Consider the following 26,414-nt stretch of genomic DNA (forward strand, 5'->3'; position numbering starts at 1 on the left):
GTGTCAAAACAAGAACATTTTGTTTCAGCCTGTCCACTAAAGAGCAGTCCTGTCAGCCGCATGTTTTGTCTCTGATGTTGATTGCTCTTGGGCCGTCTGTCTCTGTGACACATACAGCACCATGAATGCAAGACCCCATTATCCGTTCCTAATCTGATACCCACAAATTTAACATGCTGTCAATATGAGACCAGAGGCCGGAGAGGTGTATTTGTTTCAACCAGATGGCAAGAGGTTAAATAGACTCTCGTCACGGGACAACTGATCGTTTTAGTTTTTCCTTCACTCGTGTGGCGATACGTACCGACCTTACATTAACGATGGAAGGTTGAATACTATAGGCCATTATGGGCGTCTTGATTAGGAGCAAAGCCTAATGGAAACGAAGATGGGCTCTGTTAACACATTGGAATGGATTGTATGATTTAGCTAAAAATAAATATATTTTATATATTTTTTTGTCGATATTCTATCATAAAAGGACATTACTTAGGAAATTGTATACATAATTTATGATTTTAAGGGATAATTACTTAAAGTAATTTTATATGTAATGATTGTATTATATAAGATTGGGGTTAATTATTGGACTTTATAAAAAAATTATATAAAATTACTTTGACAGTTATTTTCATCAAATTACTTTTATGTATTTGTTATATTATTAAATGATATTAATTTATCATATTAATTTGTGATTTATTTAGCAAGTTACTGTCTTAAAGGATAATTCCGGTATTTAACACCTTGAGTCTATATTGTAGTTTGTTTTGGATGAACAAGAGTGGTGGACAACATTTTTTTGACAATGGTTCCTCTCTCGAGTTTTTGACTATAAAAGAATTGGCCATGGACCCATTTAACATTGGAGTCAATGTGCATGTCCGAAAATGTCATTAAAACAGCCAATAATGTTCGTTTACAAAACTGTTAAACTCACCGAGTGGTTAGTGGTGTTCGTTGATGATTATAAACAATATATCGTCGCAATATATGATTCCAATCCGTTTATTTTGCTATAGTGGAACTATTTTTTCAACAATGGGATTTTACAAAATGACGAATAAAACACGACAGAAACTGTATTTCGCAACACTTTTTGGTTCGGGAACATCAACTAACATCACTAATCACTCGGTGAGTTGCACAGTTTTGAAAACTAATGTTAAAGGTTGTTTTTTAATGACATTTTCGGACATGGCCATTGACTCCAATGTTAAATGGGTCCATGGCCAATTCTTTTATAGTCAAAAACTCGAGAGAGGAACCATTGTCAAAAAAAATTTGTCCACCACTCTTGTTCATCCAAAACAAACTACAATATAGACTCAAGGTGTTAAATACCGGAATTATCCTTTAATGTGTCATTCATTCAAACGGCTGATTCATTCCGGAAAAACGAAGCAAGTGGCCATCTTTATGAAAGTGTCAATGAATCAAATGCTCACTCGATTCATTACAAACCCGCAGATTCATTCAGTAACGAAACACCGCTGTGTTGCACAACGGTTCTGCTGTGGGTTTGTCTAGACTAGGGCTGTAAACGATTAATCGCGATTAATCGCATCCAAAATAAAATGTTGTGTTTACATAATATATGTGTGTGTATTGTGTATAATTATTTTGTATATATAAATACACACACATGCATGAATATATTTGAGAAATATTTGCCTTTATATACTGCATATATATTTTTATATATTTTATATTATATATAAATAGAACTATTTTATATTATAAATAACACATTTTTCTTAAATATATACATGCATGTGTGTGCATTTATATATATATATACAAAATAATTATACACAATACACACATATATTATGTAAACACAAACTTTTATTTTTGATGCGATTAATCGTTTACAGCCCTAGTCTAGAACTACTTTCATTGGTGAAATTTGGCAGAAACAGACAATGTTGTGTCTAAAGTGTAACACACTTTAAAACTTTTGTATAAAATCAATATCACATTTGCAATCATGCAGATATTTGGAAAAACAGCACTTTAGCTTGTGATATTGCAAAATTATAAGGCTTTTTTTTGCCCTCATATATCTTGCATTTTAACTGCCTTCTAATAGGCTTCATCACACAGTCAGTCGTTGCCCTGCATCATGTTCATAACTAAAGTGCATGTAATGTAAGATGACGTACAGATCTGGGCCAGGACGATGTGCGTTAATAAATTGATTGCATTTTTTTTTTTTTTTCATAATTAATCACAGCAATTTAACATGTTAAATCTCTAAAACAGCTCTAATACATACTTTATTAATAGATTTATTTTATATATGAAGTATTTTACATTTATATTGCATTTGTCAATTTAATAAATTGCATGCAAAAGGCCAATCGTCATGAATAATCATTATTAATTTAGCATTTCTATTGAAAACATTCTCAAGAATGTTATTTGTTGTTCAAATGTTTTTATCTCTGCGTTAGCCTCCTTTTTCCCACTTTCTTCGTTTCCTAGACTGCTCTCCTGTGAAATCTGTCAGCGTCTAGTTGGCCAGTGAATTTCCTGTCATCTGTCCCTAGGCGCTAATGGGAAATGAAAGCAAATAAAGATGATGGTGGAAACTACTGTTTTATCATAAGAATAAAACGCAGCCTTCTGTTCGGGTGGAGATTTCTCCGTCTCCTGATAATGTATCGGGATGCTCCGCTTTAAAACTCCCATTAGCCGTCTCCGACTCAGTGACTCCGAAGTATTTGGGAAGCAGTGTTAGACTAATGTCTCTAATTCGTGCCCATTCGGCCATTGATTTTTCCTTGGCATAATCATTTTCCAGCATATTAAGGAATGTGAAGTGGAGGGCACTGTTAGCGGAAAGGAATCACTGAGGTGCCTGAAGGGTTTCGATGAAATATTGATATTATATTGCAGCAGCAGAAGGTGAATCTGAGGTCTACGGTAAATTCTGCTTTACAGTCATCCATAGAGGGAAGGGTCAATTGTATAGACTATTTTGTGTTGAAATTGTACTTTTAATCTCAAATATTTCTGAGTGGAAAAGCATATTCAACAAGACATTTTTTTTTATTGATTTTATCCATCAGGAATTGATTGGATCATGAGAAGTGTGTATTACATGTCGAAGGGGGAGGATGACTTAATGTTGAATTTAGTCATGAGGTCTGTACTGTTTTCGGCAGCACTTTATTTTATAGTCCTGTTCCCCATGTATGTACATACTATTTACTTATTATAGTAACTGGGTAATAACAAGGCACTAATCCTGAACCTACCCCTAAACTTAACCTTAACCCATGTAGTTACCTTATATTACCCAGTGCTTTCTTAGGGAAGTACATGTAAGTGCACGTACTGTAAAATAAAGTGCAGCCCTGTTTTCAGTATTGCGTTTCTGCCTGTAAGAGAATGTGTGTTCATGTATTACTGATGTTAGCATTGAAGTCTGACGCCTGTATGCTCTTTACCAGGTTCTTGCAGATGCCGTTTCTCGTCTGGTAGTGGACAAATTCAGCGAGCTCACTGACAACTTCACGTCTCCACACGCACGGCGGAAAGTTCTGGCGGGTGTTGTCATGACAACAGGTAGAGTTCTGCATAGGAATTAGAACTGAGAACAAGTTCTTTTTCAGAAATGTTAAAAAAAAATTAAACTGAAACACTGAATATCTGCATTTTGCCTCCAAATGGCTCTAAGACAGTTCTTTACAAGTAAACCATCAAAAAGACTCAAGCTCATTAGTTATATTTATGAATCGGCCTAATGAATTACTTACTGACTGCTTTAATGGTGTTTTGTGTACGGTACTTGAAATGGTTACTTTTACTAATACTAAAAAATCTGAAAAGATATTCCCAGACTTAAGTAAAATAGTTTTCGGGAGTGTTGTGTGATTTGTGTTGGTTCAGTTGTCAGTCCTGGTATGTTTCCACCCCGTTTTGAACACAGGCACTGATGTCAAGGACGCTCAGGTCATCTGCGTCTCCACGGGAACCAAGTGTATAAACGGCGAGTATATGAGCGACCGTGGCCTGGCGCTCAACGACTGTCACGCTGAAATCATTGCTCGTCGCTCCCTGATCAGGTATCTCTACATGCAGCTGGAGCACTTCTTAAGGTGAGACGCCGCCTTTACTCTCTTGCATGTCTCTGTACGTCTCAATTGTCATCATAGGGTGATGGATGATGTTTAGTCTTGTAGAAAGGGAAATTAAACTCATAAACAGGTTTTAATTTAACGTCTTTGTTACTGTATAGTTTTTAGTTATTAATCATAATGTGGCCTTTTGCAATTTATTAAACACCAAATACTATATAAATGTTAAATATAAATATATAATATAAACGTATATATTTTAAATATAATAATAATATATATTAGTATGGATTGTGTATTGTATAATTTATTTATAATTTTAAAAAATGCTTATAATTTAATATAAGCATTTATACATTAGACGCAATATAGTATTTTGTAATTTATTAAACCACCAAATGTAAATAAATAATATGAAAATATATCGAAAAAATGTGCTATCAATAAGATAAATAAAATAAAAATGTATAAAATAAAATTGATTAAAGAACCAAATGCTCTGATGTAATAAAAAATGAAATGTATATTCATTTATATACATGTTAATTTAAATATTTTGAGAACATTTATGTAATCTATAATATACAAAATAAAAACACAAATATGTAAAGAAAGTGAGAGACTATGTAATCTATAATAAAATTATTATTATGGATATATTTACTTTATATATTAATTTGTATATGCAAGTGGACTGAGTTCCAAAAAAAAAAAAGTGTGTATGAGATATATATACAGTATACAATATGTATGTAATATCTGTACTGACCACACCTTTAAATGTTTAGAATCTTGAAGTTCAAATTGCAGTCACAATATGTCAAAATAATTGCAATATGGTCATGCAAGTATACATGCATTGTATGTATTTGTACATGACACACTAGAAAATTTAGATTTTTGTCTATTGTTTCTCTCTGAATTTAGCAACAATAAAGAGGAGCACCAAAAGTCCATATTCACGCAGTGTGACAAACGTGGCTTCCGGCTGAAAGACAGCGTCCAGTTTCATCTTTACATCAGCACATCGCCCTGTGGAGACGCTCGGATCTTCTCTCCTCACGAGGCCGGCGTAGAGGGTGAAACTGAGTCTTTATTCAATCAAACTGTTCAGTCCTTTATACGTGATCTAGCGCGAGGTGGATGAGCAAACACTTGTTGGACATGAATGATCAAAACTGAATAGTTGTTCAATTAAGATCAGGATGGGACCTCTTATGATCAGGTCGCATTTCATTATAATTTCACTTGACTGTCTGACTGCATTTCAAAAACAAATTTCATCAGTGTTTTTAATTAGCTGGCTTTGTCGACGACTCTTGTGAACTGATTAATTCTGCTCTTGAGTGTTGCTTTATAGACCATACAATTATTCAGCCGAAGCAAAACAAACAATTACTCTTCTTTAACTTATTGTAACTGGTTGATTAAATGTTTTGATTAGTTGAAGTAGATTAAAGGAACACTCCACTTTTTTTGTAAATAGGCTAATTTTCCAACTCCCCTAGAGTTAAACAGTCGGGTTTTACCGTTTTCGAATCCATTCAGCCGATCTCCGGGTCTGGCGGTAGCACTTTTAGCATAGCTTAGCATAGATCATTGAATCTGATTAGACCGTTAGCATCTCTCTCAAAAAAATTACCAAAGAGTTTCCATATTTTTCCTATTTAAAACTTGACTCTTCTGTAGTTACATCGTGTACTAAGACCGACAGAAAATGAAAAGTTGTGATTTTCTAGGCCAATATGACTAGGAACTATACTCTCATTCCTGCGTAATAATCAAGGAGCTGTTCAGCCGTACCAGCAGCATTCTCGTACCAGGAAAATGAGCCTATTTCCAAAAAAAAGTGTAGTGTTCCTCTAACATTTTCAGAAACATGGCATTGGAAATGCCCCTCTTTCTTTTAAAATGTTTGTTTAACTCTGTTCTCCTCAGACCAGGGAGACAGACACCCCAACAGGAAGGCAAGGGGCCAACTGAGAACCAAGATCGAGTCTGGAGAGGGAACCATCCCGGTGCGCACGAGTAACACCATACAGACATGGGACGGGGTCCTGCAGGGGGAGCGGCTGCTCACGATGTCATGCAGTGACAAAATCGCAAGGTAGTTGGTAGCATGTAAACACACGTGTACATATGAACCCTGTTCTAAAACCTAGTGAGCTGACTTCCTGTTTGCTGCCTACATATACATACTAACTGATGCTCAGCAACAACACTAGTAGAATCCCAGCTGCTCAGTTTTAAGGATGTCCAGTAATGTTTTGCACATAAGTGTGGGCGAGAGTCCAGCCTCTTTTTTCATATTATAGAGCGAGAAACATTAGAGACGTTTTGGTCAAATCCAATACCTTCATAAAGGGTTTGATGGACACTGGTTTCTTTCCCTGTCTTACCACAAGAAGTTATTACTCATCAGTTTGGGACTAATGTTTGGCGCTACACCTTTCTATCCCCTTTATACATGTATATAATGTTGGCTAGCCATTTTTTAAGCCTGAACTGTTCCTTAGGTACAGTACATGCTAATAACCATATAAAATATTTTGTTTCTTTTTTTTGCTATTTTACTAAATAAAAAAATATTCCAACTCTTCACTGAGCTCATCACAATGCATTCTGGGGTGTCCTTGTCTGTAAAGGATGTAATGTTGCATTAAAATGTGGCCGTAATGAGCATAAATTCCTGCCGACCTTTGCTTCTATGATGTCTATGTGGGAAGTTGCTGCCTAGTTAAGCAGTTCACTAAGTTTTGGAGTGAAAGTATTGTCAGCCCTCTTCATTAGAATAATAGACAGCTCAGCAGAAGCAGTAGTCTGGAACCTTCTGGTTAATCTCACTGCACTGGGTAGACGCTGTACCTGTCACCGTTGGGAAGAGAACAAGGGCTTTGTGAATTTAATTGCTCGTTGGCTATTACCGGACTTCATAATTGACGGGGAAAGAGGTGCATGGGTTCAACATTACTATAACCCTAGTTAAATAAAGAAGACAGTATTATCAGAGTAGGAGGGAGCATTCATTTATCCTGTGGGGTCAATGTGTGCGACGTGTCTGTCCCTGCCGTCCCAGCAGCTGTGAGCGGAGAGATAAGAACATGTCAGAGACAGCTGTGACCAGAGAGCACAGGTCCTGTCTCTGCTAATGAGAGAATACCCAGTGTGCATCTCCACTTCAGCGCGCACACACACACACACACACACACACGCACACAAACTGTCACTCTGCAGTACATTTATATCAACCTCATCCTGCAGTCAAATTTTTTTTATTGTACTTTTTCTTTTTTAGACCCCCATTGAAACTACAAAACGTTGTTTTTTTGTTTTGTTTTTTAAACCGCAAACTGCTTTGCAAAAGAATTTTTTTTTTTTTTAAATGATTTTTCTTTTTTTAGGGCTGTCAATTTAACATTAATTTGGCACGATTAATTATGGGGGGAAATAATGCGTTAAAATTATTAACGCACAACGCCCCGGCCCAGTCCTATACATCATCTTACGTTACATCCAGTTTTGTTATGAACATGATGCAGGGCAACGACTGACTGTGTGATGAAGCCTATTAGAAGGCAGTTAAAATGCCACTAAAATTCAAGATATGAGGGCAATAATGCCCTTCTGTGTTTTGTCTATTTATATCACATGATCTAGTTTCACAATATTGTCTGTTTTTGCTCAATTTCACCAATGAAAATAGTTCCTGACAAAGCCACAGCCGAACGGTTGTGCGTCTCTGAGCAGCACAGCAGTGTTTCGTTACTGAATTAATCTGCGGTTTTTAACAAATTGGGTGAGCAGTTGGTTCAATGACACTTTCATAAAGACGGCCGCTTGCATCGTTCCTGAATGAATCGGCCGTTTGAATGAATCGGTTGAATGAATGACTCGGTCATTAAGACAGTAAGGCTGCATATACATTACATGGTTCAAGTAATGGAAAAATTCACACTGATTCCGATATCCTCATTCATATGTGGAACATCCTTTTTGACCTAAGCTTTTCCGGGTCAGTACGTCTACCTTGGGTCGTTTCCCCAAAAGTATAGTGTAAATACAGATATCGGATACGGGTCACTTTTAAAAGATGTAAGATGGTCGTCAAAAAAAAATCTGAAATAGTCAACAAATCAGAATTTGGCATCAAGACCTGCAGTGTAAATACGACCTTACTTCCCACCATCTACTGGGTGTTTTAGTTTCATATTTAGAGTATCATTTAATTATTTGTATTCATAGTCATGCCACCTGTGAGCTGCATTAAACATGCTGTGTAAATATACTTAAATGCCAGTTCAGCTTCTAGAAAAAAAAATTTTATGGCCATATTGTAGCCTTAAATGTTTGTGTAATAAATTATATGTTGGATCAAAATACTTCTTTCTAAAGCTACTTTTTGTAATGTCTATTCAATGCTTTTCTCATCTAACACAATAATGACTTTAGATTATCTTTTTGGGGGTCATTTGGGGGATTGATTTACAATTTAATTTGATTTGATGAATTTGCTTATGATGTAATTAATTTGATTTTAAAAAACGTAATCACTTGATATCCCTATATTTGTTTTCGGTTGTCATACTAAAGGAGATGATACAATATGATGTTCACTGAAGATTGTGTGTTAATTGAGCTTTTTAATGAAAAAAAACATTTAACAACAATGTCGATGGCCCTGGGTTAACCGTAACACACGCATGTATTAATGTCCATATACAAATGCATCAGTTGAAGTATTGAACTATAGAGAGACAATAAACCTTTCATGTTTTCAGTATCTGCTTGATACTGTATTGTTTGCTGATTGAGTTTATTGTTTTGGTTTTTAAAGGAAAGCGGTATTTAGTGAGGGCTAGGCTAGTTTATGTGTTGCTCAGGGACGGTGTGACACACACACACACACACACACACACACACACACACACAGCAGAACTGATGTTCACAGCTCACACTCAAGGAAAAGCAGCCCATCTGCTGAGATGAATGAGCGTGTGGTGTTGATCGAGCGCTGTGTCTCCTCCGTCAGGGCCTGTACCTGCTCTGCTAGACACATGACCAGGTGTGAGTCTCAAACACTGCGGGTGAAGGGTGTCCCTGTCAATTTTTAATGGAAGGTGCTGATCCAGCCATGTCTGAAATAAGAATAACAGGAGCTCCAAAACATGCAGAAGCTCTTTTTGTTGATGCCATATCTTTAGCTTAAGTCTATAGTGCACAAACCCTCTTCCTGATCACCCGTTTATTTATTTTTAGAGCAGAATTAAATGCAAAACAACTCCAATAGCTAAAGTTGAAGCGTGTCTTTCTGGCATCGGAGGCTGTTGATTGGTCAGGCTGAAAAGAACAGCTCTAATCACTTGAGTCTGGGATCTGTTCAGCTGCATACAGCAGGTGTTGTTTTGGGGAGCAGATTTGGGCTTGATTGGGCCTTTTGATTGTGAATGGCTGAGGGAGACCCAGTCGGTGAGTCTGGGACCTGTAAAGAAAAGATGTAAATGAGGTGGTTTGTAAGAACAGCTCTAATTGAACAATGTTTTTATATATCAGGCGTTTGAAAATCATTCACATCTGGGCTGCTGGCCAGATTGCTTTTTTTTGCTCTGTTGTTTTCATGTTTTGTGATTCTTGTAGTTCCTGATTGTCTATGCTCCATCTACATGGTAATTTGTAGCGTTTTAGACGGCGAGATTAGGAATGCATTATGTAAAAGTGCTGGAAGTACTTCAGGCTAGTAACAAAAAAAAAACAAAAAAAAATATTTTAACTTTTAAAGCTGGTAAAATGCAGTGGTTGTCAACTGGTGGACAGTTCTGATGGGGTTGCAAACAGCAAAAAAAATATTGAAAATGCCAATAATAGAAAATACGGTATTATATACCAAATATAAAAGTATTTCATTATAATTAAATGTAATAGTTATAATTATAATTAATACTATTTTTAAATATAATACAATTGGACTGCAAGTCTGCTCTGATGGCGAGCAGCAGGGGAAAACGATGCAAAATGTTAATAATAAAATAATTATAAATAAATAAAATAATTGTAATTAATTATGATAAAAATCCACCACACGTCTGTTCTGATGGGGTTGCGAACAGCAGGGGGGAAATTAATGAAAAATGTCAATTATAATATTGTAAAATAATTATATTCTAATTAAACGTAACAATAATTCTAATTGACTTTAATAAAAAAATCAACTGCAGGTCTGTTTTGATGGTGTTGCGTACAGCAGGGGGGGAAATATATGCAAAATGCCACAAAAAAAAATAATGTAATAATTACGGTATTTATAATAAAAACGGACCCCAGGTTTGTTTTGATGGGGGTTACATACATCAGAGAGACAAGTGCATATAAAATAATGGTATCTGTGTCTTGAAGGTGTTTGTGTGTTCCTGCAGGTGGAACGTGGTGGGCATCCAGGGCTCTCTGATGAGCTACTTCACTGAGCCCATCTACTTCTCCAGCATCATCCTGGGCAGCCTGTATCACGCTGATCATCTGTCCAGAGCCATGTACCAGCGGATCGCTGACATCGAAGACCTGCCCCAGCAATTCTCCCTCAACCGCCCCCTGCTCAGCGGTAAGACAACATCATGCGGCCGGCTCGCATTTACACTCCCAAATCATTGAAAATGGCACCGATGTCAAATTGCATTACCCTTTACTAGATGGACAGTTTCCCCAAACTCGCCTTCAATTTCCTTGTGGTTTGGTGAATTACTGGAATTTAGATGGGCCTGCTCTCCATCTGGCCATCACACACCGACGGCCCGTTCCAGTAATTCACATCATGCCTGAAATCGCAGATGCCTCTGCTGGTTGGGAAAAACTGTCAAAATTGAAAGTGGTTCAGCTACAGTCAAGCTACACTTTAAGTGGTTAGAAAAACGACCTACTAAAAGCTAACTATTTTGAAGCTATGTATAGAGGCAGTAATAATTTTGAATTTAATCAGTCATATTTTTATACATGGTACAAAACAATGATCAAGTTTTTTGCTCCCCTGAGTCGTTGAATATTTAGAAACAGCTGATACCGAGTCCCGATTCGATACTTGTATTCTACATACAGTATATACAGGTGAAACTCGAAAAATTTGAATATCGTGCAAAAGTTCATTTATTTCAGTAATTCAACTTAAAAGCTGAAACTAATATATTATATAGACTCAATACATGCAAAGTGAGATATTTCAATCCTTTTATTTGTTATAATTTTGGTCATTATGGCTAAAACCTTTTCACAATATTCTAATTTTTGAATTTGGGGGTTTCATAAGCTGTAAGCCATAATCATGAAAATGATAACAAATAAAGGATTGAAATATCTCACTTTGCATGAAATGAGTCTATATAATATATTAGTTTCACCGTTGAATTGAGATATCCTTGAGATATTTTTGATAAAAATTGATGAACTGTTTTTATGCTTCTGAAAAACCTAGTTGAGTTAGTACAGTAGCATCGCAACTTGTATCTAGTTTCTGCGCACTGGGTTTAGATAGACACTAAAGGTTTCCTCATTAAATATTAGCTTGAGTGTCATTTCAAAGAGAACATATCCTTTCTCACTTTGTTTTGTTCCTCATGATGAGAAACACCCAGCACTGCTTTTGCAGTAGATTACATCAGATTCCCAGCAGAACTTGCTTTTAATGGCTTACTGCTGAAATCTCCATTTGATGATGTGTTGTGGGAGGTTGAAGCATAACATACTCGACCTATGCTTCATAACACTAGCTCAAAGAACGACTCTTCTGCCTTTATCAACTCTTTTTGTTCCTGTTGTCTTGGTCTAGAGGTAAAGAGGTAATGCGTAAAGCAATGAGCCATTTATTGTATGCTTAATGGAAATATTTTTATAAAATTACATATTATATTACTTCATGTATTTTAGTATTAATTTAACCTTAATAAGAATATAAATATTAAAGAATAAAAGATTTTTCAATTATTTACCATTACTTCAAGTAAATATTCAGTTAATATAGTTTCTTCTTTGTTTCCGGTTTAGTCTGTTCTCTAACATTTGGTTACGTTGGCTTTGTATTGCTCTTTTGAGTTCTTGTACTGTAAAATAGCATAAGTCATTAGTCTGTTGTTTAGTATCTTATTGGAGACATTTACACTCGTAAGTACAATTGTTTTAATCTGTTTATACAAAATAAACTATTTAAACAACCTTTGACACATTGTTTTATCTGGGTTTTTTATTTTAAAAAAACAAGCCTTGAAATAAATGTATTCGCATTTGTTCAGGAAATATTTAAGTTATATCAAGTCGTCTGCATAAAAAGGGCCAGACTGTATGTTTGCACCAGATGCACTTAACACCATCTCTGGGTTTAGTTTTCTACTATGATGAGTGTATTTGTGTGTTTGCAGGAATCAGTAACGCTGAGGCCCGGCAGCCAGGAAAGGCCCCCAACTTCAGTGTGAACTGGACGGTGGGAGATCAGGCTCTAGAAGTCATCAACGCCACCACAGGCAAGGATGACATGGGCAGACCCTCACGTCTCTGTAAGCACGCCATTTACAGCCGCTGGGTGCCACTACACACTAAGGTAAGACCATCACAAATTTCAAAATGAATATAAATTTACAGCATGTTAAAAACACTATAAACAAATATTTAGTTACCTCTTTCCACAACAAATCCTTTGTATTTAATGGTATACAGAACAGGAATGAAAAATATAATATTACACGACAACCATGTACTAAAAACGGTTAAGCGTTTCCTTTGTGATTTCCGCTTTGTTGTTCACTATTGTAGTTGTGTAATTACATATAGTTATATTTATACGTAATATACAGTATAGTATATAGATTATTCAGTGTGTATGTATAATATATATATATATATATATATATATATATATATATGTGTGTGTGTGTGTGTATATATGTATAGGCATGTAATATAAAATATATATCATATATAAAATATTTTAGGTTTTGTTATGTAACTGTTAGTGGTAATACAAGTTTGATGATTATTCTATTGGTTTGTGATTTTTCATTTCAGATCCATTAAAAATTAAGCAATATAAATAAATATATATTAAAGTTTTTAAAAGAAGCCATTTTCGGCTTCAGTTTTCGGTTTTCTGCCAAGTGCATCCTAAATTTTCGGTATCGGTTTCGGTTTTCGGCCAAGTGCATCCTAAATTTTCAGTATCGGTTTCGGCCCAGAATTTTCATTTCGGTGCATCCCTAATATATATATATATATATATATATATATATATATATATATATATATATATATATATATATATATATATATATATATATATATATATATATATATATATATATATATATATATATATATATATATATATATATATATATATGTGTGTGTGTGTGTGTGTGTAAAAAAACAAACAAAACGTGTCATGTACTGTAATTTTTTTTTTCTCTCGGCAGCTCTCGTCAACTCTGCGAATCAAAGTGCCCAAGCCCAGCTCGTACCACGAAGCCAAACAAGCAGCGGAGGAGTATCACACAGCGAAGCAAACGCTCATCAAGGCCTTTCACAAAGCGGGCCTGGGTGCCTGGGTGAAAAAGCCCATAGAACAGGACCAGTTCTCACTGAACTCTTGAACAGGGGACAAAAAAAGACCAGGACATGACAACAACCAGCTGTTAATACTTCACTTGATGTGCGGGTGTGTGTGTATGTGTGTGTTGCTGTTTGTTCTCAGACAAACTAAGAGCCCTTTAGTGTCTGTCATTTTGCTCTCTTTGTGTGAATCATGACTTTGCCTTTATAATTTGTAATGTAGAAGCAGGTTGTCATTTAACGTATGTTTGTTTGTTTGTTTTGAAGTTAGCGGCATTAGCCTTCCGCGGATAACGGGATGCAATGTCATTTATAACTGGAAAAAAGTTATTTTTAGTTTTTCAAACTATTTTCATGAGAGAGGGTTGTTCTTCTGACAAAACCTCGACGCCGTAAACGTGTACGTTACGTGGCTTCAGGTCGACCACACAGCTGTGCGCACGGGTCTGAAGGTTTCCTGGTCCAGCCTACCCAAATGCTGGCTCACCTTTCGAGCATGATTCTCCTTGATATGCAACACATAAGCATATTTCTATTTTTTATTCCGTTCCCTCCGGATTTTTAAAGGGGAAGAAATTCACATAGATCATTACTATAAAGCATGGTCCCTTTAGGTAGACACACTTTTGTCAGGACTTTAGTGTAGAGTTAGCGTACGCCGTCTTTCTAGTCGGAATAGATTTCAGATTTTAATTTGACCTCGGAGGGAAACTTGAATTTTTTGCACACGGTTCCTTTAGAGCTTGGAAGCGCAAACTGTATTCTCAAACAGAACATTGAATTGGATAATTGAGTATTCTTATAGATGCAACCAAAGTGCATTGATCGGATTAAACAATGTGTCGTGGCTATTTAAATTTCTCAGAGGTCTTAAATGCATGTGCGAATCACGCAAGGCTCCGGGCAGCCTCGCTCAAAGAAAGCCCTTTATCTGGGCTAAATACATTACTGGCCTGTAATGGACCGTTTTAGAAGCCCTTCTTTTCTTTTTTACGTTTCGACACTGTATTGACTCAAAGCAGCGTGGAGTCCATCGAGTCACTCGGACGGCAGACTTCCCAGCGAATGTGATCGAGTTACACTCATGTTAAAGGAACAGTTCATCCAAACATGAAAGTTCCCCCACATGTCGTTCCAAGCTCCATAAAAGCACCATATGACTTTTATTCCAAATCTTCCGAAGTCAAACAATAGCTTTGCATGACGAACGGCATTCGAAACGACGTGTGGGCGAGTTAATAATCGGTTCGTTTCTGGATGAACTCGTCCTTCAACATTCATGCTGCATTAAGTCGCTGCAGGTTCGAGAGCAGGGCATTGTGGGAGTTTTTCACCATCTGAAAAACGATGCACGTTTATTATTGACAAAAGTCATCTCTGCATGCGGAAAGCGAGGGTTTGCAGGGGCGACTCTGACTTTCACTTTATCCTTGCATCTAGTTCGAGGATCTTTTCTTTTCCTGCATAGACCTGAATCCTCCGAGACGGTTTCTGTGAGGCTGAGTTCAGCCGTGTCCTCGAGGAAGAGGTTTTCCCTCCGCAGACTTCTGCTGTAGGAAGGTCTGAGCCAGGAGCTCAGGCGCTCTTTGATTTATGGCTTATCCAGTGCAGCATGTTTGACTGGTAAGGTTATAGAGAGCTAGAAAGCAGAACTATTTTCTGTACCGATCATTCTTTTTTCTTTTTTTTTTTTAAGTTGAGCTTTGGTGGTTTTTAGATTCCAGGAGTGTTGCTGTATAATATAAACTCCTGGTGGGATTTATAACATTTCAGACATATGATTTGACACACAAAATGAAAGATGCAAAGGCTGCGTAGCTGACCCAAAAATGAGTTACTCACCCTAAAACCTGTATGCTGTAGTTTTTTCCTTGGAACAAAAAAGGAGATTTTTAAAGGATCTTTATGCAGCTCTTTTAAGTACAACAGCAGTTCAACGACAGTCAAGCTCAAAAAGGACAAAACATCGACACAAAACCAGCGTAACATATAACTCAAGCATTATATTTCAGATCTCAGGAATCGTGTGTGAGGAATAGACTGAAATGTAAGGAATTATTCAATAAATGTGATACATTTCCAGTTTTGTACACTTTTTTTTATCGCCTTTAAACATTTGAATGCTAAAGTTTTCGAAAGAAGTCTCTTATGCTCACCAGGTGTTTATTTGATCAAAAATACAGTAAAAATTGTGACATTTTTTACAATATTAAATTACACATTTAGAATATATTAAAATAAAGTAATTTATTCTTTTGTGTCAAAGCTGAATTTTCAGCATCATTACTCTTCAGTGTCACATGATCCTTCAGAAATCATTTGAATATTCTAAAATTCTGGTTTGGTGAAACATTTATTATTATCATCATTAATGTTTAAAACATTTATGCTGATTTAATATTTTAGTGAAAACCAGGATTATTTGATGAATAGAAAGTTCAAAAGAACAGCATTTATTAGAAATATAAGTATTTTGTAATACTATAAATATCTTTACTGTAACTTCTGATCAGTTTAATGCATCCTTAATTAATAAAAGTATTTATTTTATATATATATATATTCTAATCTTACTGACCCCAAACTGCTGTATGTTTAAAAAAAAACATTGAGAGGTGGAGCATAAGGAAAGATTTTCCATTAGTAAAGTCATAAATATTGAATATTGACTACTTTTAAGGTGGTTTAACGGTCCCTTTTCTTGAAGATTTATATCATGGCCAACATGAAACGCTGCATTAAGATTCTTTAAAAGCTCTCGTATTTTGTCCCGATGAAAAGAGAACCACGTGCAGGTTTGGGTTTTCCTTTGATGGGTCGCAGAGCCTGTTCCTCCATAATACTTCCATGAAATCAGACCTGCTTCATTCCATTTCCTGCTCTGGCGTCAGGTTTCTCCAGCAGGATGGTTGTTGATTTTAAACCTTTCAAAGAAACCAGCAGTATGCGTGTCTGTCCGTCCGTTGGTTCGAGTGTGTGTGTCTGTGCACCTGCTGCTGAGCCCAGTTGGCATTCTAGCAACAAGACTGAGAGATTGCTGTGGAATCTTCACCAAAGATGTCAATTTACTTTTTCCTTTTGAAGCATTCAAACAAACTGAGACTATTTTTTAAAAGACGAGAAAGTTATTGGTGCAAAGATTGTTCAGCATTTTACAGTCCAGCCTTTGTTGAGTTTTGTTCTTTCATATTCACTAATGTGTGTTTTGTTTTGTCTTTAATTATGTGCATTTGAGTTGGATCAGTCGGGACTGGCTTTGGGACGTGCTCGTCATCCTCAGTATTCTGGTGCACTGCTGTAAATATATTGTGACCCTCTCCAATGCTGTTACAGTAGACTCCTTGCATATGTATTACTAATTTTAATTTTTCACTCAAAAAGCAACATGCAATTTCGTTTTAAGGTCTTTACTCAAAATGCCAGGGCCGCCGTGTCCTTGCAGAGCGCGGCCGTAATGTATTTGTGACGGACCCATGTGAGCGTGTGGGGATCTGCAGAACTGTAATGATTAATGACTGTAGACTTTGACTCCCTTTTGCTCTAATGGAAACGATTACGGCCTGAAATTAATGAGCACAGTCGGTTCTACATAAATGTGGCTCAGCAAAAAGTAGCTTTTTCTGCTGGTGACACTTTTCAAGGGCGGGAGACTTATGGGATTTTTTTTTTTTTCACACACAAAAGATATATTTTTTCTTCTTTGCATCATCCTAATTTCGTCTTCACCTTCTCTTTATCTGTCGTCTTCTCTTACGGATGGTTTTGATGGCGTGAGACGCCAGCGGATGATGTCACGATTTTTTTGTTTTTGTTTTTTTCCCTTCATTGTGTTCTTTTGGGAATCTGAGCAGTGTCTTAGCAAAGAGTCCTGACTTTCGTCCCCCTGGTCCTGGCCAGCCCGTTTCTAAACGTCTTGTGATTTGGTGACTGTACAGTGGAGTCCGGCGGTGGTCCAGCTCGATCTCGGTCCACCCCGTCTTTTGCCTGTCCTTCGTAATATCCACATGGGTCACCTGCATGAGCTACTTCACCGAAGCTGCACCCAGCATGACGACATACTTTAAAAAAAAGGACTTGTATGTAGAAAAAAAGGAACAAAAAAATAGATCTATACAAAAAAAAAAAAAAAAGAAAGAAATAAAAAAGATCTTAGTTTACCTTTGCATATTAGTGTCGTGTTTTTTCTTTCTTTCGTGTGTGTGTCTGTCTGTTTCACATAAACTATAAAAGCTGAATTATCCACATTGGAGACTCAACTCAAAATAGATTTGGTGTGCTGCTAACATAACAAAAATTAATAATCCAAGCATTAAAATGTGGGTGCATTTTATTCAGCTCTCTAGTAATTCCACTGATCGGGAGGTCTGTCCAATGTGATCTCATTAAGTATTCGTTATTAAACTGTTTTCAACATAGAAGAAATGATCAATAATAAGAAATGTTTCTTGAGCCGCATATTAGAATGGTTTCTGAAGGATCATGTGACACTGTTTAAATCAAACTAAATTGTATTATACTTTCATGTACTTTCTTTTAAAAGAAAGATCCACATACAGATTTAGAACAACATGGAAGTAAATAAATGATTGATCATTATTAGGTGAACTATCCCCTAAAGTGACTATTCCCCAGACCATTTGTTGAATAAAAAGATTTAAATCACATGTTCTGTAGACAATTTCTCCATTAAGACACTCTAAAGTCATCTTGTGAGCAAGTTTTCCTCTAACACACTCGCAAAGAGGAATATTTAGCCAATGAAATTTGAAAGCGGTGCAATCTATGATGCCAAATTTATCATTCTCTGACAATTCTAGGCGTTTCATGAGCGTGGGAACCTCAATTGCAGTGAATTTACCTCCTATTTCTCATCCCATATTAGCTGGTGTATAATTCCCTGTTAATCCAGACGAAGGTGAAGTACCCAGCACATGTGGAAGAGAAGCATGGATCTCTATGTGCTTATGATCTCAGCAAGCGCAGAAGACTTCCCTGGACGACTCCGACTTGAGAAAGAGATCCAGTCCCAGCCGTACATCATAAGCAGATCCCACCGGGAACACAGGCTTTTTGAGTTGTTCTGTGCCACTGGTTACGGATTCATTATTAATACGAGCACCGTGCATCTGACTACTGAGCCAGACTCAATGAGAGACACTGTGTTTATCAGAGGGAGGGGAAAATGACAACATAGTAAACACTTGCACTGTTTGTTGGTTCAAGCATCCAGTGGTGCACCTAGTCTGATGATTGAAGATTAATTCCCAGTTAAGTCCATCCGATTCCAGTTAATTCCCATCCGCAAGAAGTTTTGGAAGAAGTTCTCCAGCATTGCCGTCCTGAAAGTACCTCAGCAAACTTTACAGGGGCTTGTGGGAGTGAGCGGAGGATTCCTAAAGCTTGACAGCGGCAGTGGCGACTGCTGAGTTTCTGCCTGCGTGTGTGAGGAATACAAAAGCAAACCGACTCCGTGCATGACAGCGCCTTGATCAGTAACAACAGCGAGTGTCAACAGGACTGATCACAGACACACACTCGGTTGCAAAACCTCCACTGCGTTCCTGTTGGCATGAATGAGGCCTTCATAGGGAACTTCAAAGGACGTGAAAACTTTACTTAAAAAGTGCTTTATGAATGACAGTTTAGAGTTTTTATGGAGTTTTATGAATAATAGAGACCGGTTCATAAACCACATATACAATTTATATTGTTTAATTGATATAACATTATAATAATAAAAAAAAAAAATCCATCTTAAAAAGGTGTCCATGTTAGTGTAATTATGCATTTAAGTACTGAATAAAATTATTATTACTGAATAAATAAATTATTATTATTAATAATTAACTACATTTACTTACTATAGAGTTAGGATTGGAGTACTAAAGTAACTACATGTAACGTGTAACAAGGACACAGTAAAATAGTGTCATTGTTGTGTTTGTAACATATAGGCTACCTTATTTCAAAATATGTGTGTTAGCGATCGCCCTCGCGATCAGAGGCATAATAAGACCAATGCGCCAGGAAATCCCAATTAAGGTGAATTTATTGTGAAGACAGTGCAAATCCAATGGCATCAACAAACAAACAAAACAAAACAAAAACAAAGAAAAAGAAACTAAAAATAACATAAATATTTATAAGGTTTCGTGGGAAGGTAGCCACAACAGCAGTGGTATTGTTTGGTTAACAAACTTTCTGGAACCAGTTTCTATGGGCTTGCTTCCACTTCACACAACCAACCTGACCTCTCTTGCACCATGCTTCTGGCAGCCATTTATGGTCTAGTCCACACCCTGGAATGTACCATTCTACAGGTAAGTTACTTTCTAACATATGTACTTCCAACCCACTAATGCATATTAAACAATAACCATAATTAAATTACACAGTAACAACAACATGCAACTATGATGCAAAACAAAATGCAAAACAATGAATTAACCATTATAAACCTTGCTTTACAGGAACATTTGGAAACCCCCCAGTTACCCAACATGGTTTCTCCCAATCAGGCAGCATGTGCACTATGTTTAAATACTCTGCATTTAAGATAATACAGGTTTGGTCACAGATGTTTTCCAAGCAGGTAAGTTAGATATATAATAATGTGTTAAACAATTTTCAATAAAGTTTCAAATCAAACATATTTGTGTTGTGGTTCTCTATAATCATGAATGAACAACGTTAGCGGCTAATGATACCCAAACACGTTGTACATATCCACTACACAAACAAATACACATTGTACCCTCAAATATCTAAAACACATTATACACAATACATTCAAGTATTGCACAAACATTGCACATTCACAACACTGCAGTCTGAATATCCAGGATATCAGTGTCAGTAAACAGACTGCGTTAATGCGGCACATGTTTGTGTGTTTGATATGGTGAACCTTCATACAGTCATTCATGATCACGGGTTTGCTCCGTGACAATGTGATTTATGGAATAGGTTTTAGATGCATCACTGTGATTGAGATATTTCAGCACAATCTGTTCAATATAAGCAAAGTTAACTGATGAGATGCTTTAACCCCAACATTCTTCCAAATATATTTTGTTCTTCAGATGAAAGTAAAGGCTTGTTCACACCAAGAACGTTAACTAGTTTAATCATATTTCTAATTCTACAAGAATATTAATTCTACACCACAACCATAACAATAATGGCACAGAGGAAAGTTATCATTGGAATCACTTTCAGAACACATTTTTTTCCAGCAGATGAACAATAAAAACATTGATAGTCAGAATTGATCTGCTTTAAAGAATTTGAGCATTTAAATAGACGACATCCGTGCGTGCTTATAAAAAATAAAGCGTTATTGTCTGTTGGTGTGGACACTAATATAGGCCTGTTATCGTTTTTGGTGTGAATGTACCTTAAGACCTCTAATTATAAGAACAACTGAAAGATATAAAACCTAATTATATTTAAGGATGTCTATCAAGTGAAATGTGAAAGAATCGATAACACAGACATGACTTCTCAAAAAGTTGTCCAATTACACCACTCAAATTTTGCCCCAATTTTTTTTTTTTATTAAATGTGAATATGTAAAATATTTACTGAAAATTAAAATATGAATCTAGCACTGGAACTAATACTGCAAAATAATTTCCTAAGTTTTATTTCCAATGAACCAGCCATGCAGAGAATATTCAGAATATTGCATTGTACACTCTTTAAAATGAAGGTTCTTTATTGGCATCGATGGTTCCATGAAGAGCCTTTAACATTCATAGAACCTTCCCATTCCACAAAAGGTTCTTTAGTTTAGATGATTAAAATGTTCTTCACACTAAGAAAAACATTTTGTTCACTGAAATGTTCTTTGGGAACCAAAAATGGTTCTTCTATGCCATCACTGTGAAAACTTTATTTTTGAGAGTACTATTATATAATATTTGAAATATGTCGTTTTCAATATGAGATTTCAGTCTTTCTGGAGTGATGACCGTGAACTGACAATTTACATTTTCAAAATGATTTTTCTTTCGTAGAATCATAAAGATCCTTTATTGGACCGAACAAACTATGACATTATTATTCCAGCCATGATGGCTGCAGAGAAATATGAAATATTATTCCTTTCTTAGAGTTCTCACACCTTTGTGAAGCTGAGGTTTCTCCTTCAATGCATAACTTCATGGAAAATATCACTGATCATTTTCTTTGAATTGTGGCTTTCTTTCCTTTTTTTTTCTAGCTCTAGCTCTGATTCTTCAAAGAAATGTGGCCACCCACTTATGTGACTGCGCTCGGCCTACAACTTCAGAGAAAATGCTTCATTTAATCATTCATGGTTAATCATGGTTGACATGGTTTTATTCATTGGTAATTAAAAAAAAAAAAATGATAGGATGTGGTCACGTAAGGAAGGTTATGCTTAGTTTGCTTGTTTACCAGGGAAAGCTAAAAAAAAATTCCTTTCCCGTAACACTTCCAGTCGTCCGTGATGATTACATCAGTCGTGGAAGTTTGGGAACCCAGACTAATGTCCTGAAGCAACGTTAATCACACAGACACAGGTAATGCAATAGCGTGAAGTGTGTCATTGAAATAATTGGACCCATATTAGTTGTAAAAAATGTGTCCGTTTATTGTGATTAAAAAGTCCATCTGGATTTAAGATAATTCCACTTCTTGGATATAGAACCACAGTTTTTCATATATAATGAAGTTACCGTGGCCATTAGTTTGCTTCTCCCTGCGGTGGCTCGTTGATGTTCTTCAGTGATCAGCTTAATGGAGCCGGAGAGCCATGTTCCTCAACAGATGGAGATATTCTCATCTAAACACCTCCACCTGCTATACCGTCACTGCTGCATCAGTCCTGACTCAGTGTAAAAACTACAGGGACCTCGGAAACCTCAAGGAAACGTTCACATTTCATCCTAAAATAAAGAATAAAATAGATTTTGCCTATACTGTAATAGAATGAATATGTTCCTGACATCAAATCACGTCTCTTTAAAGGAATAGTTCGTCCAAAAATGAAAATTCTGTCATCATTTACTCACTCTCAAGTTGAAATTAATTTCTTTGTTCTGCTGAACACAACGAAGGATATTTTGAAGAATGTTTGTAACCAAACAGTTGCATGGCCCTATTGACTTCCATAGTATTTTTTCCCCCATTTTACGGAAGTTAATGGTGCCCCACAACTGTTTGGTTACCCATATTCTTCAAAATATCTTCTTTTGTGTTCAGCACAATAAATAAACTCATGGAGGTCTGCTATACAAGTAAATAATGACAGAATTTAAGTTTTTGACTGAACTATCCCTTTAAAATATAAACCTGTACTTTTGTGTTTTTGCTGTGTGTAGGCTATGTCCCCAGAAGTCTTCTAAATCAGAACTGAGAACTGAAAGCTTCATTACCTTCACATACCCTCTGGTTTGAAATGGCAGCAGTGCTGTCTGGAAGTTTATTAGCTGGGGAGTTTCTGCCCCCCGTCTCGTCCATCTCGATCACCTATCCGGGACGGACTCCTTTGCTGACTCAGTTTTGTTAGATCGTTTTCAAGTAGAAAGCCTTCCCCTGGCCTTGTGGTTGTGTCACATACAGTATGTGATGGACGAAAAGATGAAAAGCTTACTTGTTTATGAATGTTTATTCCATCCATCCTCATTGTGTTAGCATGAAATCTGTCATAAGCTGTCTGAAATTCTTTAAAACCTCTGCTTTAAAACCCGTTTCCAGTGCAAAATAACTCCCACGTGTTTCTATCGGTACAGAAATAAGACTAAAGATATATAAGATAGCTTGAAGTTCATTAAAGGTAGTGTAGGCAATTTTCGCAGAGGCTAACAATGGCGAGCTATCTTTGAAAGCACTAGATCCCAGCCTCCCTGCAGAGCGTCTCCAAAGCCACGCCGCCTCCAAAACAAACAGCGTAGCAAGAGATTGCATTAAACTCATGTCTCAAAGCACATAACATTACAATAATAATGAACATAAACAACTTAAAGAGCATTGACCACCTGACTGCTGCAGATTCATTCCGGCATTGGTAGTGTTGCTATTGAAACGCATACATTCGAGTCAAGAACCACTATTGTGACATCCTGACTGTATGTCCCCAAAGGGACACCGTAGCCCTCGGGCAGGATCCAGGTACTCTCGCGAGATTGTGTAAGAATCAAGATGGCGAAATAAACACCCCGTTCAGAATGTCCGGTGTGCGTTCCAGTTATTTAATATGAGCTAGTGCAAACATTACAAGTATAACTTCACGGGTTTCTATCTCTTCCAAATTGCAGTAGTTATGGATTGAACGCAGCATAGGCTTGATGTTTTGGTTCAGTAGGAACTGTAAAAGGTGGCCGACATCTGTGTAACTCTGAATAGCATGAAACGTGCACGGGGGTATGGAAATACATGTTATAATAAATACATGTCGAGTAGGACATTGTACTTCCAGTCGGCAGAATGTCTGTATAGAGGACCACCACAATAAAGAGTTAGCAGATATTAAGCAGCCAGTCTCATAATACTCTAATGGGAGTTAGTTGACATGTAGTTGCAGAGTTACTTCATCAAAAAAGTGTTACCCGGAGTCGCATACTACTCTTATTTCTGCCATAGAAAGGAATGATAAAGGTAGTACGAGTAGTATAGGCCTACTAGTAAGAGGTTCTGCATTCAGAAATTCATTCGGGATTCGCATACACTGGCCGCGTTGTGTGATAGTTTATATTCACAGCTCGCGCACTGCATAATATCTACACAGACTGCGAACTCACATTCACACTCATGTATGATTTATTTCATTCAGGAATTGTGCTACACTGGCATCGTTGTGTTCGTTTATACTTAAATGTTTAGTCCTGTGTTGAAATTTACTGTGTCAGTTGCATTTGTGATTTATGCTTTTATTGCTTTTTTCATCATAGCTATTGAACCTCAAGTGTTTATCACATTTCTCTGCATATATACAGCAATTAGTTCACTCCCTAGAGACATTCATCTTGATCTTCATGAATCCATAATGTGCTTATATATCTCATTTTCACTGAGGAGTCATCATACTCTGTCTGGGGAACCTCATTCAGACGCGCCTGCAAAGTTTCACATGAGCTCACCTGTCCAGTTGTGGTTCAAAATGAAGCGGCGAGCAGGGACCGGCCGGCGTAAAAGATATCATACATCATCAGATTGCATTCTGGGGACAATGGGATCTGCACTCATTCAAGGCCCAGATTTCCATTTCAATTTTCTGCTCAGTGGAGTTGATGTATGTGGCGAATCGCTCCACAGCCTCGCTCTCCACCGGCCCGTTCCATCTTCACACCATTTATTAGCCTGGAATCCCGGTGACCTTGTCTCCCCGCGCGCGCTGACGCCACACCAGCTGTCACCGAGAGCAAAGAGAAGTGCCGCGCTATGAGACGGGCCGCAAACCCCAGGACATTACACTTATCTGAATCCAGCACACTTCAATTTGGTTTGGACCCTGCATCTGGGCCCCATTTAAAGTTGTTGGTTAAACTTTACATTCACTCTCCCCTGGAGAAGAAAGCAGGGATGGATGAAGAGATATATTGATGGTTGCATGAAGATGATGAGCTGAAACAATATATTGTTGTTGTTGTCGTTATTGTTGTTATTGGTTGTTGCTATCAGCATTTTTATTATAACTCTTGTTGTCACTATCATTGCTTTTAGTTGTTATTGCTATACCGTTGATGTATTGTTGCTGTTTTCTTTATGTGCCATTTGTTAAGGTGAGTATTTCTAATAGCCCGGGGGTTTTCAAACTGGGGTCCAGGGACCATCATGGGGCCGCAAGTGAGTGCTAAGGGGTTCGTAGAAAATTTTTGACGTAAACTGTGTTAACAAATAAAACTTATATTCAAACTGCATTAAAATAAATGAATAAAAATGAGACTGAAACAAGTTAATAAACAAGAAAATAAATTAATAAATAAGATTTAAATAAATAAACAGAATTTAGAATAAATAAATACAATTTAATAGATAATAAATTAGCAAATTAATGAATAAAATAAGTAATTGAACAGTATACTGTAGTAACTAACTTAAACTACATATTTTCCATATAATATTTTAGACATTTTTAACAATTTTTCACAGTCTAATTTGGGTTTTTTAAACAATAAACTTTATAGATGCCTTTTAAACTTTATGATCGGGGGCTCTCTTGAAGATGGTTATTTGGGGGTCAGTGGCATCTTAAAAGATTGAAAACACCTGTAATTGCCTATTTGAACATGATTTTTATGTATGAAATTTGTTTGTGTTGCGAACATAAATCAGGCTTCAAATTGAGCAGCTTGTTGAGAAGTGTGTTTAAAAATGTTTTTAAAAGATGTTTGCATGTTGGATGATTGTGGAGTGTTGCAAATTAGCTTCAGCTACAAGCTCTATGAGACATGCATTGGATGGCTGTTGTCCCAGTTTTATCTATGTTTATTGTATCTGTCCCTGTACAAATAAAGCATTAAATAAATACATAAATAAATCATCTTTACATTGAAGGAAGGACCTGAGCCTTATCAGGCTTTTTGGGCCCTTTTGACTAATATTTTGACTTATAACTAACTACCTAGCAACCTGAACTATGATAATTAGGCTAATTAACTTTGCTTCATAATTGACAAACTTTGCAACACCAACACACAGTTATTGCCACAATTCCCCTGCGTCTTTGTGTCTTATCATTTGTTATTCTGTTGCCTTGATGTTTCTGGTTTAATTTCCTGTGTA

At 36.6% G+C, this 26,414-nt stretch overlaps 2 protein-coding genes across 3 annotated transcripts in view; both read left to right on the plus strand.

Annotated features, from left to right (window-relative positions):
* Positions 1-15,764, plus strand: part of adarb1b (adenosine deaminase RNA specific B1b) — a 146,582-nt gene extending 130,818 nt beyond the window's left edge. For both annotated transcript variants that reach the window (XM_079619001.1, XM_079619002.1), the window contains 7 exons: positions 3,459-3,573; positions 3,938-4,106; positions 5,013-5,164; positions 6,024-6,192; positions 10,496-10,677; positions 12,482-12,660; positions 13,529-15,764. In XM_079619001.1, the coding sequence (XP_079475127.1) occupies positions 3,459-3,573; positions 3,938-4,106; positions 5,013-5,164; positions 6,024-6,192; positions 10,496-10,677; positions 12,482-12,660; positions 13,529-13,705 (1,143 nt within the window). In that variant the 3' untranslated portion in view covers positions 13,706-15,764. The remainder of the gene's footprint in view (positions 1-3,458; positions 3,574-3,937; positions 4,107-5,012; positions 5,165-6,023; positions 6,193-10,495; positions 10,678-12,481; positions 12,661-13,528) is intronic.
* asb1 (ankyrin repeat and SOCS box containing 1) overlaps positions 1-26,414 on the plus strand; it is a 279,018-nt gene that overhangs the window by 189,685 nt on the left and 62,919 nt on the right. The gene's annotated exons all lie outside the window — the stretch shown is intronic.

This window comes from Phoxinus phoxinus, assembly GCF_949152265.1.
Source record: "Phoxinus phoxinus genome assembly, chromosome: 7".
NCBI classification, from domain to species: Eukaryota; Metazoa; Chordata; class Actinopteri; order Cypriniformes; family Leuciscidae; genus Phoxinus; species Phoxinus phoxinus.